The sequence below is a fragment of the Stegodyphus dumicola genome, chromosome 3 (genome assembly GCF_044657685.1).
Source record: "Stegodyphus dumicola isolate Sdum_Otavi_A_Nest chromosome 3, ASM4465768v1".
NCBI lineage: Eukaryota > Metazoa > Arthropoda > Arachnida > Araneae > Eresidae > Stegodyphus > Stegodyphus dumicola.
Genome location: NC_140770.1, coordinates 227,548,294 through 227,562,048, shown reverse-complemented (window position 1 = coordinate 227,562,048; position 13,755 = coordinate 227,548,294). Strand labels below are relative to the sequence as shown.

At 33.1% G+C, this 13,755-nt stretch overlaps 1 protein-coding gene across 1 annotated transcript in view; it reads left to right on the top strand.

Moving 5' to 3' along the window:
• LOC118187470 (growth factor receptor-bound protein 2) overlaps positions 1-13,755 on the top strand; it is a 59,980-nt gene that overhangs the window by 19,332 nt on the left and 26,893 nt on the right. Inside the window, exon 4 of the mRNA XM_035357707.2 lies at positions 13,008-13,173. Within this exon, the coding sequence (XP_035213598.1) occupies positions 13,008-13,173 (166 nt within the window). The remainder of the gene's footprint in view (positions 1-13,007; positions 13,174-13,755) is intronic.

Here is a 13,755-nt window from a genome sequence, read left to right as displayed (position 1 = left end):
TTCGTCACAAGCTAATAAACGTTAAATAGATTGTGCAGTCAGAAAGCTATCCTTGTCACAGAAATATACTGTTCATCAGGTTTAACGATTATTCAGAGTAAAGTGCAAAGTTCAGTTAGTTGCATGTATTTTCCTATGAATGAATAAACTAGTAAAAAAAGGGGGGGCACTTGAAAATTAGATGCAAAGTTAACAAATGGATTGAACGAGCCTTCTTACAGCCTGCCACTATGTGTAAGGATTTTCATGAGGTATATAAATATGAGCCCATTTTCCTTAGAAAATTCTTCATGAAATCATGCTTAGCGAACCCTTGTATGCTTTGCCATATTCAATTAAATAAGCACACAGAATCAAAACTAAGATACTTTCCGTAAACTGTTGGTGCTAATTAGTGCTGTTCAACTGGAATTGGATTGGATTATTTGTTTATAGCAGTGCTTTTCAGCCTCATGACTTACATGTATGTAATGCTCAGGGGATTGGAAAAGGAAGTTCCTAGACAAAAATAATCTAATAATGAAATGTTAATAAACAAATAAATATAATCATTAAATTCATTTGATAATTATAATTTAATTTACAGTTATAAGGAGATGTATGTTATTTATAATCCCCAAAGTGCATATTAATATTATTAAACTGTATAATAAATACATAAGAGAGCATTTCAAAACTTTTCGCATCCTATATAATTTGTCTCCATTTTAGTACCATGCACAATCTTGTACACATTACAGACTTACAGTGAAGAATAGAGGAGAACTCTATAGCTCCATTCAAGTTTTTATTCTTGATATACTGATGCTGAATGAGAGCTAAAAACACTTTTCTTTTACAATGTATCTCCCCTTATGATTCCTAATGCACCTGTTTATTTTCCCCTTCGTAATTAACGTCAAATTCCCCTTTCTGACCGCATTTGAGACTCCACCGTTCTTTAGTTACTTCGTTCATCCTGTTCTGAGTTCTGTGAGTACACGTGCCTTCGTTAAATAGTTCTAGAAATTATCATCTTTTGTTATGTCTGCGAGAAAGGTGAAATACTTGTATACGTATCAAAAATCGTACACAGTTGACTTTCCTTCTATTATTTCCTCAAGGAAATGTAATAAATTTGTGATGTGTACCGTCTGTCGTTGCGATTTTTAAATTTTGTATTTTGGAAGGGTGGATGTTCTCAAACATGTGTGTACACAAAAACACAAGGACAGCATGAGTTGTTTTGAAAAAAAAAAAAAAAAGGAAAATTAAATTTTTCATCGGAAACAAAGCACCAAAAAGTTATTAATGCAGAATGTCTGTTCTCTGCCTTTTTACTGCAGCACAACCTGCCACTGAATGCATCGGATCAATGCTGCAGCTTTATTTAGAAAAATGTTTCCCGCTAGTGAAATTGCTAAGAAATACTTAAGTGCAAGGACCAAAACAGGTGCAATTGTTAAAGAAATGGGTTTGAAAAATAAATCTTCAGTTATTGATTGCATTAAAACAGCTCCATTTTGCCTCTCTACGGTAGAAGCAATAATACCGATTCGAAATTGTATCCAATTGTTGTTTCCTTTTTTAATCCAGAGTCTTCAGAAATTGAGTGCAGTTTACTTTCTGTCCCCATTTTAGAAGGGCATTCGACAGGCTTTAATATAGCACAGCTAATTATTAAAACTTTAAAAGAAAATGCAGTCCCTCTGGATAATTGCTTAGCACTTGGTTCCGATAATGCACCAGTAATGGTAGGCTTGAAGACTGGTGTTGCAGGCATCTTAAGAAGGAAAATTCAGATTTGCAGATTATGAGGTGCACCTGTCACCTCTTAAATTTAGTAGTTGAAAAAGGGGCAGCTTCTTTACCAGTAAATGTGAATGAACACATTGTTGATATTTATTATTATCTTGAAAGGAGTTCTAGAAAGAAGGAAAAATTGAAACAATTCCAACAGCTGCATAATACTGAAATGAGAACAATTTTGAAACGTGTGCACACGCTGGCTGCCTTTAAAGAAATGCTTATCTAGAAGCCACGATCAATGAAACCCACTTCTTGCATTTTTTAAAGAAGAAGTAAATGCTTCAAGATTTAAGATAAAAGGCACTATTGAAAGCTATAAAATACCTAAAGTAAATGGAGATGTAGTTACTACTTCCATTGCTAAAAATAGGTTTGAGAAAAAGTAATTTCTGCATTGCAATTCAACTGGCAGTGCTCAAAATAATACTGCAAAATATAAGCGTAAAGCTGATAATTTATTTTCTCTCTCAAATTTTTGTTTTTTTCTCTCAAAATAAAAAAATTGCTCAACACACGAAACATTTTCCAATTACCGTAAGTTTATGTTGTGAAGAACAAATATTTATGTTTTTTTCTTCGAACCTTAACAAAGCTTTTTGCTTTTTTTTTTACAATTCATTTTGCCATCATTCGATGTTCTTAACACATTTCTACAAAGCAGAATTGTATTAATTCATATTTTGCAATCAATGCTCTATGATCTGTTTAAAGACATTTTATCAAAGTTTGTAAAACCAGTCTGTGTTTTGTCTTGTAATTCTATATTGCTATTGTTGCTGACCTAAATTTACCAATAAGATTTATAACTAAATGAATCAGTTTAATCATTAATGGTAAATATCCCATCCGTCCACCTCCCTTATATTTATTAATATGTCAAAAAATAGAAAGTAACTATTTATTAGTGTATATAGTCCATAAATAAAAATAACTCAGTTTGTCATTATTTTTATGTTATTTATTTATTTGTTTTTTGAATTCACTTTAATTTCATTTCAAATTCAAACAAAAACTGGAGTCGCAGTCGACCTGTTTTTAGAGACTCCATCTCCGACTCTTTTAACCCCAAAATCTGCTTACTTCACAGCCCAGGTATACTTGAACCATTAGAGTAATTAACAAGCTAATATGGGTACAAAAATTGGCTTTATTATCTATGATCAAAACATATTGTTACAAAATGTCAAGGTGCGGTGAGATGGCTTCCCCACAAAGCAGTTTTAGGGATGCCATAAAATGGCAATGGAAGGCAGGGTTGCCACATTTGACAAGAAATCGCCCATTTTTGGTGACAAAACTGGCAATATGCCTATGGACTGATGGAGAACCTTCTGGAACGAATTCTTAGCGGTTTAGCCCAGAATGTTCTTAAACACAAGCCAAAAGCTATATAAACCCTGCTGGTCTGCAGTCAGTAATAGTATTGAGTGTGTGCCTCGTCTAGAGTGCAAGTTAGTGTGTCTTATCTAGTTAGTCCGTGCGGAGACTATCGAGTTGACGATATGCTAGCGAGTGCTGAATCAGGATTCGAGTACTTAAAAGTCCTTAAGTTTTTTGGAATCGTATTATAAAGTTCCATTTTGGCCACATATTATATAATTTTTTTGAATCTGAGAAATAAGCTAGGAATAAGGCTATAAAGAAAAGTTTACGAAACAGTTTTTAGCAAAAGCAAAATAGCTATGTAATTAATTAAAAATGTCTTTTTAATTTTTTCATGGTAAGAATTTTTCCCATTTCTCAGAATTCTCAGAATATGCATCAGTTTTCTCTAAAAAATTAATTTCACACTTTTTTCCTCCGATTTTTTTCTAAAAATATTTCTGGATTTTTGCTGTTACATAACTGGTAATTTTTCTTTAGGATTTTAAACTTTGGAGCTTGGAAAGTTTAGAAAAAGATTTCAAGGCAAATTTATAGACCCACGATTCTAAAAGATTCCAGAAAAATGTGATAAAATGAAAAATATCTCCATGGTAGTAACATGCAGTTTCTTTTATTTTGAAGAACATCAGGATTTGGAGAACATATGTACCGTACTTCCTTCGTCTAACACACTGAATTATAAATCAATCCCAGCTTCAGTGAAGCAGTAAGTAGTGTATCAACGACATGCGAAAATGATCGAAATACGAGGAATGCAGTTGAAACAAGTTACGGAGGGGAAAAATTGCCCATCACGTCACTATTAAATGTATTAAGCAGTAGTATTAAGATGCCCATAATTGACTGCATAATGAATTTTTAAAGAATTCTTCATTTTACAATGATAATACCAAATGACTTAAACGGAAAGTTTAGCATAGGGCGCATACGCTCCTCGCAACAGGGAACATGTTAATAGGGAAATTGAAAACTGACAATTCAAAAGATTCATCTAATATGTCTTAATGCATCATACACAGAGCTGGCGCTAGGCATTTTGCCACCTGACGCAGTCTCTGTAGTTCCTAAATTCTGCTGCTTGGTTACCTTTCTAAATTCTGCTTCCAATGCCTGCTCTAAATACTAAAAGTTTTGCCATTTCTAGATTTTCTTGCTCAGTGTGTCCCTAAATTCTAAAAATTATGCCACACAAGCTCTGTGACCAGACTTTACCATATGTATTTCATATTTCTTCTGAATGTTTCTATTACTAAAGAAATAAAATTAGCAGCTTTTTCCATACATTCTAAATGCATTTAGTCGTTTAGAATACCAGAAGTCTTTAATTAAATTCCAAAAATTTAAAGTGAAAAGGAAACGTGTTGAAAAAAGAAACTAAATATGTAAAGAGAAAGAAAATTATTCTTCAAAGATATGTACAGTTATTATTGTGTAAATTACCCAGTTATTTACATTTTCAGCCTTTACTATAATTTCCCATTTCTATTTCCTCACCAGAATGCAAATTATTGTGTAAATTACCCAGTTATTTACATTTTCAGCCTTTACTATAATTTCCCATTTCTATTTCCTCACCAGAATGCAAATCACTTAGACAGGTTTTAAACTTAGATTTTTGGAGTGCAAGACGAGTGTGTTTCTGACCTGCACTTGTTCCCTGCATTAGTTCTGTCAGCTCTGATAATTTGTAATTATTAGTCTTTCCATTACTGCTGCTGACATTTGAGTTTTTTATGACAATAGAGTTATTGAACCAGATTAAATTGAAATTAAATTGTATAGTTTTTGACCACTAGTCCATATTTTTAGTTTGAATTTGACTCTTCTTGTTTAATTACATCACCACAAACTGTAATTGATTTTGTTAGCATAAGAACAGGCCTATATGTTCCAAGTTCTTTTTGAATGAGAAGCTTATTTAAATTTATTATCTGACTTATAGTGACTTTCAGATATAGTGATAATTTGTTTCACGTCTGCTGGGGGTGTGGACTATTTAACTTTTACCAGATCAAGTAAACCCTCATAGGTAAGTACATTGTGGAGAGGTTGGTAGTTAGGAGATAAAACACACAGAAACTAATGAGAACATTGTTTTGCATATTGAGACAAATTTCTAATTGTTAGAAAACTTGCTTAAAAAGAAGGAAATCTATATAAATTAGCCAAAAATGTCTGGGCAGGCCTTCAAATTAAAAAGACGCATAATTATTTTGCTGAGTTTTATGTTTTGTAGCTTTTAATGTGTAATTATCCTAATATTGTTTAAAAATCAATGTCATAAATTGCATGTATTTTAAACTGTGATATTTTATGAGATTGTGATATTAATAGGGTTTTTTAACAAATATTATTGAAAATAAATTTAATAGTGGCCATGTAAATCCATAATGACTGAGGTTATTTAATACCTAATTTAATTATAACTAAATGCATTCTCTTAAAAATTATCTCTCTCTATGAAAGCAAATTATTGCTTCATACAGAGAGATAATTTTCGTTAACACGCTGAGCACGGCCTCAGTCCCTGGGAACCGGCACTGGAATTTTCGTTTGGTTGGCGTCGGTCCATGGGACCAATAGTATTAAAGTTAAAAAATAAGTATAGTCTCTATGAAATGTGATCAAATGTAGTTTTAATGAAATTTATTTAAACATTCTAAATAAAAATATGGCTTAGCTTTACACATATTACAATACGAAACAACTATTTTGGTAACATTTTTGGCTAACTTGAATCCAGATAGTTTTGAATTGTCATCATAACATTCGGACTTTATGTGCATCTCCTTCCTTTTTGCATAATTTATGAATAATTTAAGTCGGCAATATTGCACCACTTGATCGCAATATTGCCGCCGGCTGAATGGAAAGGACAGCAAATTCGGCACCTCGCTCAACGTGTTAAATCTTTACTATAGTCACAAGGTAAAACACAAAAATATAAAAATTCATGTGAAACTTATTCTTTGCATCTAGTGAGACTTAATACAAAACAACTTATCACCGCTAATGCTTTAGTGCTTAATAGAACCTTAAAGTATATTAACTGAATTACAACCACTGGAACTCTACATGAAGCTACGACACTAACAGCATCAGACAGAGGTCAGCTAACTTTCAATACCAGGTTTGTTCTGATCAGCAGTTCTCTCTCTCTCTCTATAGGCAAGCAGGAGTGGTGACAACGGCCAGTCTTTTGTTATGAATCATGCTGATTATGATTTTATTGCTCATTTTAACCTATGTTGCGACATAAAATCTACTTACTATTTACTGAACCTCTAGACTGAGCAAGTATGTGACAAAACGAGTCATTTAAAAAAAAAAAAAAAAGCTAACTGTTAGTAAAACGTAACTAAAATGTCACTTATCTTCTTTCAAATATGTCCAGTTATTATGAGTGTAAAATATTTAATGCTACTTGATAAATTTTATAAAATTAATTTTATTCTCAACCATATTAATAACTATGCTAATTAAGTTATGTTTAATAATAATGCACCCTACTCAGGTTCAGACATAGATGTAATATTTTTAATTGAAATTATTCAGTTCCCATTTGCTCATAGGTCCTTAATTTTTTTCATTAATGGTCCTTAAAAGTACTTAATTTCCTTGTGCAGAAATGTGTACGAATCCTGTGAGTGGGTCGTCGAGTGCATCGAAGAGTCTCTTAGTGTATCACGATTAGTGCATCGTTGAGAGAGTGTGTTAGCTCCGGGAACGACTGAACCGAAGACTCGGGAGCTGTGCTCGTGTGTCGTTGAGTGCATCACGAGTTGTAGTGTGGAGAGTCTCGAGAGAACGTGGAGTTCCGAGAACGACCAAGCAGAGTCGGGAGCTGAATTCTGGTGCTTTGCAGTGAAGCTGTCTCCACCATGATAGCCTGATAACGTGAAGGCTGTGTCGCTGATCGTGTCAGCATGTTTATAGTAGTTCATCGACGACTCTAAAACATGTTTTGGAGCTGTCCTGACAATACTGGCTAATAAAGTGTGTTTCGATACTTCATGAAGTGGTGTCGTCATTATTCACTCCAAATCTACGAACTCCGTACGAATGTGAAGGAAGAAAATAACGTAGCAACTGCTGTCGGAAGAAAAGAAAAAACTCAGCAATATAATACTGCACCAATAAACACTAAACAATTTCTTTCTGGAGTTTTGCCTATTAATTTTAAAGTCAAAATGGAGGGGGGGGGAAATCTATTCTTTTCTTAAAAATGAAAATATTAAAGTAAAAGATATAAAAATGAGTAGCTGTGCTGAACAATCCAGAATCATAAAGGGATTTCAACATCTAGTAAAAATTAACTTTCATACGGCCCTTGCTGATCCAAATGATCAGGGATATGAAATTTTCAAATTTCAAGATGTAGTAGTATTATCCAGTATTATAGATAAAATATTATTTAGACCAAAAAGTACTTCCTCGCTCTTTCAAGCTGAATTATCTGCGATAAAGGAAGATTTCAACTGAATAATCACTAATTTAAGAATTTTTCAAGATAATGACACTGTTTAAGATTTTAGTGACTGTAAAAGTGTTTTGCTTGCAATATTTAGCATCTTGTACAAACAGAATTTATAGTATTTTTGAGGTTAAACTATTTTTTGCATCAATGTAGGAAAAAAGTCACAGAAAATTATTCTGGATTCATGGTAATGACTTAAGATTGACTCATTTGTAAACTTTTTGAATTCTTTGCACAATATTGTTATTACCATTTTCTTTTCAAAAGTCTGGTTAGGAAAGAATTCAAAGAAAAATAGACTAATGGAGGTGGAGGAAGGAAAGTGTGTAATGTGTTAACACAAGTTATGGTTATAATCAAGATCTTGAAACTTGCATGTGTTATGAGGCTTTGTTGTCTTTTTATTTGCCTGAGGTTATTACAGGACATAGTAAATTTGCACAATGTTATTTGTTTCTTTAAAGTGATTGTACAATGTAAATGTCAAAAACTAAAAGCCAGGACAGATATTGGTCATTATTTTTGTAAATGTTCAGTTACACTGGCATTTAGAATGGAGTTTTTCATTAAAACTCTTCTAATAACAATAAACTGTAGTTTACAATTTTCGTATATTATATTGGCATACATAGATCAATATAATTCATTGCGAAGGTAGATAATGTTGTTATATGTATGTAATAGTATGGAGTATTAACCCTATTTTGCTGTACAGTATTTTATTGAATGTATCTTAAAACATTTTGCTTATTTATGTTACACAGGTTTTCCCCCCTCCATCTTTCCTCTCTCTTCGCCCCCTTGTGTGTGTATGCCAATGCTATGTATTATATTTTTTTAAAAAGAATTGTAAGGTTTTAGTAAATGCTAGGCTAAAACGTATAACTAAAATTATTGCTGGTTAATTGTTTTCCCCCATCAGCGAGCAGTTTTGACTTGCATTTTGGACAATTTTTTTGGGGGGGGGTGCTGTCATGTTAAAATTTAACTGGCTAGGTCTTAATACAGTACGTACAAAGTCCGAAATCCGGACTCGACGGGACTTCGGTTCTTCCGGATTTGGGTTTTTTCCGGATATTAAATCATCAGTTTAAATCTAGTAAGATGGCATGTAGAAATTGTAAAATTAAAAATATGAAATAATGAAGCATTTATGATATAAAGAGTATCAAAATTTTCAAAAAAAAGCTTAATATTTATTTGTTTACCTTATTAAACGTTTCTTTCAATGTAAGTTGTTTCGTTTTTTGTGCTAATACTTTCTCTTTAATTCTGTAGACAGACATAATCTCTTGTTTAGTTACATTGTTGAAGTCGTGTAACTGCTGTTTTGAGATTTCCGACTAACTTGTCAATCGAAATTTTCTTGTTCTCAGTAACTTCTCTATCACTTTCTTCGTTATCGGTATTTTCTGGATGTAGAACCATACTACAGATTTTGCCATTCATTAATTGATTAATGATTGAGAAGCATTGTTATCACAATGAAAAACTTCTTTTATATCATTTTCATTTATTACTGCTTCTACACATTTCTTTACAAAATCCGTTAATTGGAAAATTTCATCTTTGTTTTACGATATCCAAATCCTTTAAAATTAGTGGCTATCATCATCAAATTTAGCTATCCTTCACTATACACATTAGGCTGTGCATCATGATCTTGGTGACTAACAAATTAAATTTTATCTTGCTTCTTTGGTGCACTGAGACAAGTAAGCCTAAACTTTATTAGTTTAGCTATTTATTATACTTATGTCCATTTCTTGCTCATGCTTAAGGCTTATCAGAGTTCTGAATAAATAAGTTCCCACATATACTTAAACCTTATTGAGGGCCGACGCTAGATATCTTGATGCAGTCTCTGTGGCTCCTAAATTCTGCGACCCCCGTGCGGCCATACGTGCCCTGGTGCTGGTTCTGGGTTTATATAAATAACAAATCGGTTATTCTTAATTCAAATAGCCCTAAATGTAATCTTTGGGTCTATGGGTATGGTCAACAAAATCTATTTTTAGCATATGGAAAGAAAGTTTTGTTAAATTGTTCCTCGTCTACATTTTTTAGCGCATTTAACATAAATTTGTAATCATCGCGAAGCTTAATGTCAACATAAAAAGCTATCATACCTCTTTATTTTTCAATTCCGAACATAAATTGTTTAGGCATCGCTACATGAGTCATTACTCAAGTTGTCATAAGCATGCGGTGATGAAAGGAAAGTACAGCGTGTTTCAAAAAGAATATATGTATTTCGAATGCATGTATTTATTAAACTGTATGACATATGAAACGTTACATACATATGTACAAATTTCTCAAGTTCGGATTACAGATGTTCAGTATGTCCTCCATCAGCGACACGAACAATATCACATCGATACTCAAATTCCTCAAAAACTCGGTCAAGCACGTCCGTCGTCACTGATGTTATGACAGTACGAATCTGGTTCTTCACCTCTTCCAGTTTCTGTGGGAGTGATGGTACATAAACGTTGTCTTTAATGAAACCCCACAGAAAGAAATCACAGGGTGATCCTGTGATCGTGGACGCCAGCTGAGATGTGCTAAGTCACCAGCTCCTTGACGATCAATCCAATGGTTTGGTAGAGTTTCAATCGTTTAATCACGCACTTAAGATACACCATTGAGGAGGTACCCCGTTGTGTTGAAAAATGAAGTTGTCTTCCTGCAGCCTTGGAAACAACCAGTTTTGTAACATAGCGAGATACTGCTGACCGTTAACATCAAAGAAAAATGGGCCATAAACAGATGATCGGGATATCGCACAATACATATTGATTTTGGGCGAATCTCATACATGTTCAATGGCTGCATGTGCATTCTGTAGGCCCCAAATTCAAGCATTGTATTTGTTTACATGACCACTAACATGAAAAGTTGCTTCATCACTGAGCACAATGCATTGTGCGAAAGTGTGATCATTGTCAATACCATCAATAATCTTGTTACAAAATGCCACACATTTGCCTTTGTCATCAAGATGCAGAGCCTGTAACAAATGTAACTTGTACGGCTTCATGATCAGCTGACGTCTCAAAACACGCGAAATTATTTTTGTAGGCAGTTGTAACTCCTGACTGATATGACAAGTTGAAGGACTACTTTGGAAAGCAGTCGTTGGGAACATGAGGGCGGCCAGGACTCTTTCCTTTGCATACACATCCTGTATTTACAAACTGTCGATACCATCTGTGAATGTTCCACCCATTCGGAGGATCACTTTGGTACATCAACTTGAAACTTCTTTGTACTGTTATCACGGAATTGCACTTCGCAAACTGAAGAACACAAAATGATTTCTGCTGCGGAGTAGCCATTTTAAACATGTGATGGTTACCATGCAAAACATAAGACAACTCACATCTACTGGCTATTAATATAAACTAGACTTCCTTTCGCCAATAGCTGAGCCGAAACGCAGTGATCGATAGTTTTGACAAAATAACACTTTGGAATACGTATACAGTCAAAAGTCGTTAATCCGGACTCGTCGGGACTTCGGCGATTCCGGATTATCGATTTTTACGGATTATAAATCATCAGTTTAAATCTGGTAAGATGGCATGCAGAAATTATAAAATTAAAAATATGAAACCGTAATTTATGAAATAAAGAAGAATTATGATCTAAAGGGTATCAAAATTTACAAAAAAAAAGCTTAATATTTATTATTTACTTTATTAAACATTTCTTTCAGTGTAAGTTGTTTAAGTTGCTTCGTTTTTTATGTGATAATACATTCTCTTTAATTTTATAAACAGACATAATTTCTTGTTTACTTACAAAGTTCCGCTGTTCAAGTCCTATAATTGCTGTGTCGAGAGTACCGACTAATTTGTCAATCGAAATTTTTTCTTTTTCAATAACCTCTGTCACTTTCTTCGCTATCGGAAGCGAATTATAATGACGAGGAATTTGATTTAAATCATATCAAAGGTGGAGTACATCGAGATGAAATATTACATTTAGTAAGGAATTATAAGCCAAATAAAATAAAAACATCTGCTCTGAAGATAAGGATAGTGCTGACAGATCAACTTCCAATTCATTGCGTGCCGCTGCGTTAAAGATAAACAAAGTTTAGATAAACAAACGTTAAAGTTTAGATAAACAAAGGATATGCCTTTATCCATTTTTTGCAGCAATTCCACTTTTTGTTTAATGGACTTCGAAACATACTTTCGCTTTGTAGATCCTTTACATATTAGTAAATATATATCAGAAATTCTATTTGACTTAATCGAAAGTTCAAGCTTACTTTTATAAAATTGCTCCCAACAGTCTGCAAAAAATAATAAACCGAATCCAATTCGAAGATTAAGGAACAACGCAATCTGCAACATTAACTGAATTAGATAATTTTAGCTTAGCTTATACCGTCCGTTATGCTTTAAACGCGCATTCGTAGACGTATTTTGCGCACGCACACACGCATATTCGCAGCGTCAAAGCAACGCATGCGCAGAAAGTTTGTAGCTTTGAGGACCGGATTATTGATCATTCCGGATTATGGGTGTCCGAATTAACGACTTTTGACTGTATTCTTTTTGAAGCATGGTGTATAATAAATAATGTTTCTCCAGTTTGGCGTCAGATCAACGATGTATCTATATGGAATGCTTCGGTTTGAGATGTGTGCCAAAAAGCAGATACTCAGCAATAGAGCCAAATTACTGATCATACAAATTTATGCTAAAATGTTTGTTTCTTCAATAACAAGGTATTTTATTTAGTGTCGAAGTAAAATTAAGAATTGGGACTATCTAGATGTTTTATTACGCGTGGAGGGGAGAATCAAATGCGCATTCACAAAGCCTAGGAGAAAAATGTTGTTGGTGCTTTTGAGGTCCTGATTTTAGATCATTCAGGATAATGGATATCCGGATTTCGGACTTTGTACTGTATTTAATTATATAATGCTGCAGCCCTTGGTCTCAGGCTTAGCATATTGTTTCAATTTTACTGTATTCTAATTTTGGCAATTCAAAAAATGTGCAACATATAATGATAATTTATTTACAGTTAAAAATTAGAAATATTAGAATTATGCAGTTAAAATAATGATTAAAAATGTTACTTAATAATCTTACATTTGATACTTTTTCTTTGCTATTTTATTATTTAATTTGGAGAGATATTAATAACTAATTCATTTTCAGAACTGATGAAAAATGTGCAGTTTTTCTATTCATATATAATATACTGTTGAACATAAATGTAATTTTTTTTTTTCTTTTGCTGTTAGCATTTTGTTAAAAAGTATCTGGTTTCAATCTTCAAATCATTTTTGTATTGCACATATAAACTTACAGAGTGTTATTTTTCTTTCAAGATGTGGAGATGCTGTTCAACACTTCAAGGTTTTAAGAGACACCCAAGGAAAATTTTTTCTTTGGGTTGTCAAATTTAATTCCCTGAATGAGTTAGTCGAATATCATAGGTCAGCATCTGTGAGTCGTTCTCAGGACATAAAACTAAAAGATATGCACCCAGAAGAAGTAAGTTTATTTTAATAATAATGTAAAATTTGTATTATATGGAGAAAGTTTAGTTTTCTGTTTTTGTTACTAGATTCCTGTTTTTGCTTAGTAATCATACCTGCTATGAATGTTTTGGATTGTTTATAGGAAAAAGTATTTTTTATTTTTAAACACTTAATCTAAAAAAAATGTGGGTATTTATCCATAAAGTATGCTACTGTGAAATCGAACAATCTGGTATATCTGGATGCCTTTATTATTCTGTGCAGCATGATTGAAGGCTGCATACTCTCTTGGCTGGTGGCTAATTTATTATTATTATTTTACGAGGTGGTTAGTTATTTGAACACAGTCTTTGTAAAAAATACTTTTTTTCTTGAAGAAATAGAACAGTTGCTTGCACATCTTTTGTTAAATCATGAAATCTATTGTATTAAAAAAAAAAAAAAAAAAGCTTGAAAAGGCAGTTATTGTGAGCAAAGAAGTGAAATTTACAACTATTGATGCTGTAATGTCTTAAGCTATATTCTATCAACCACCACGAAGTTCTGAGAAAAAGAATAGCCACCTCGAATGTTCCCTCAGGCAGAGTATTTCTTA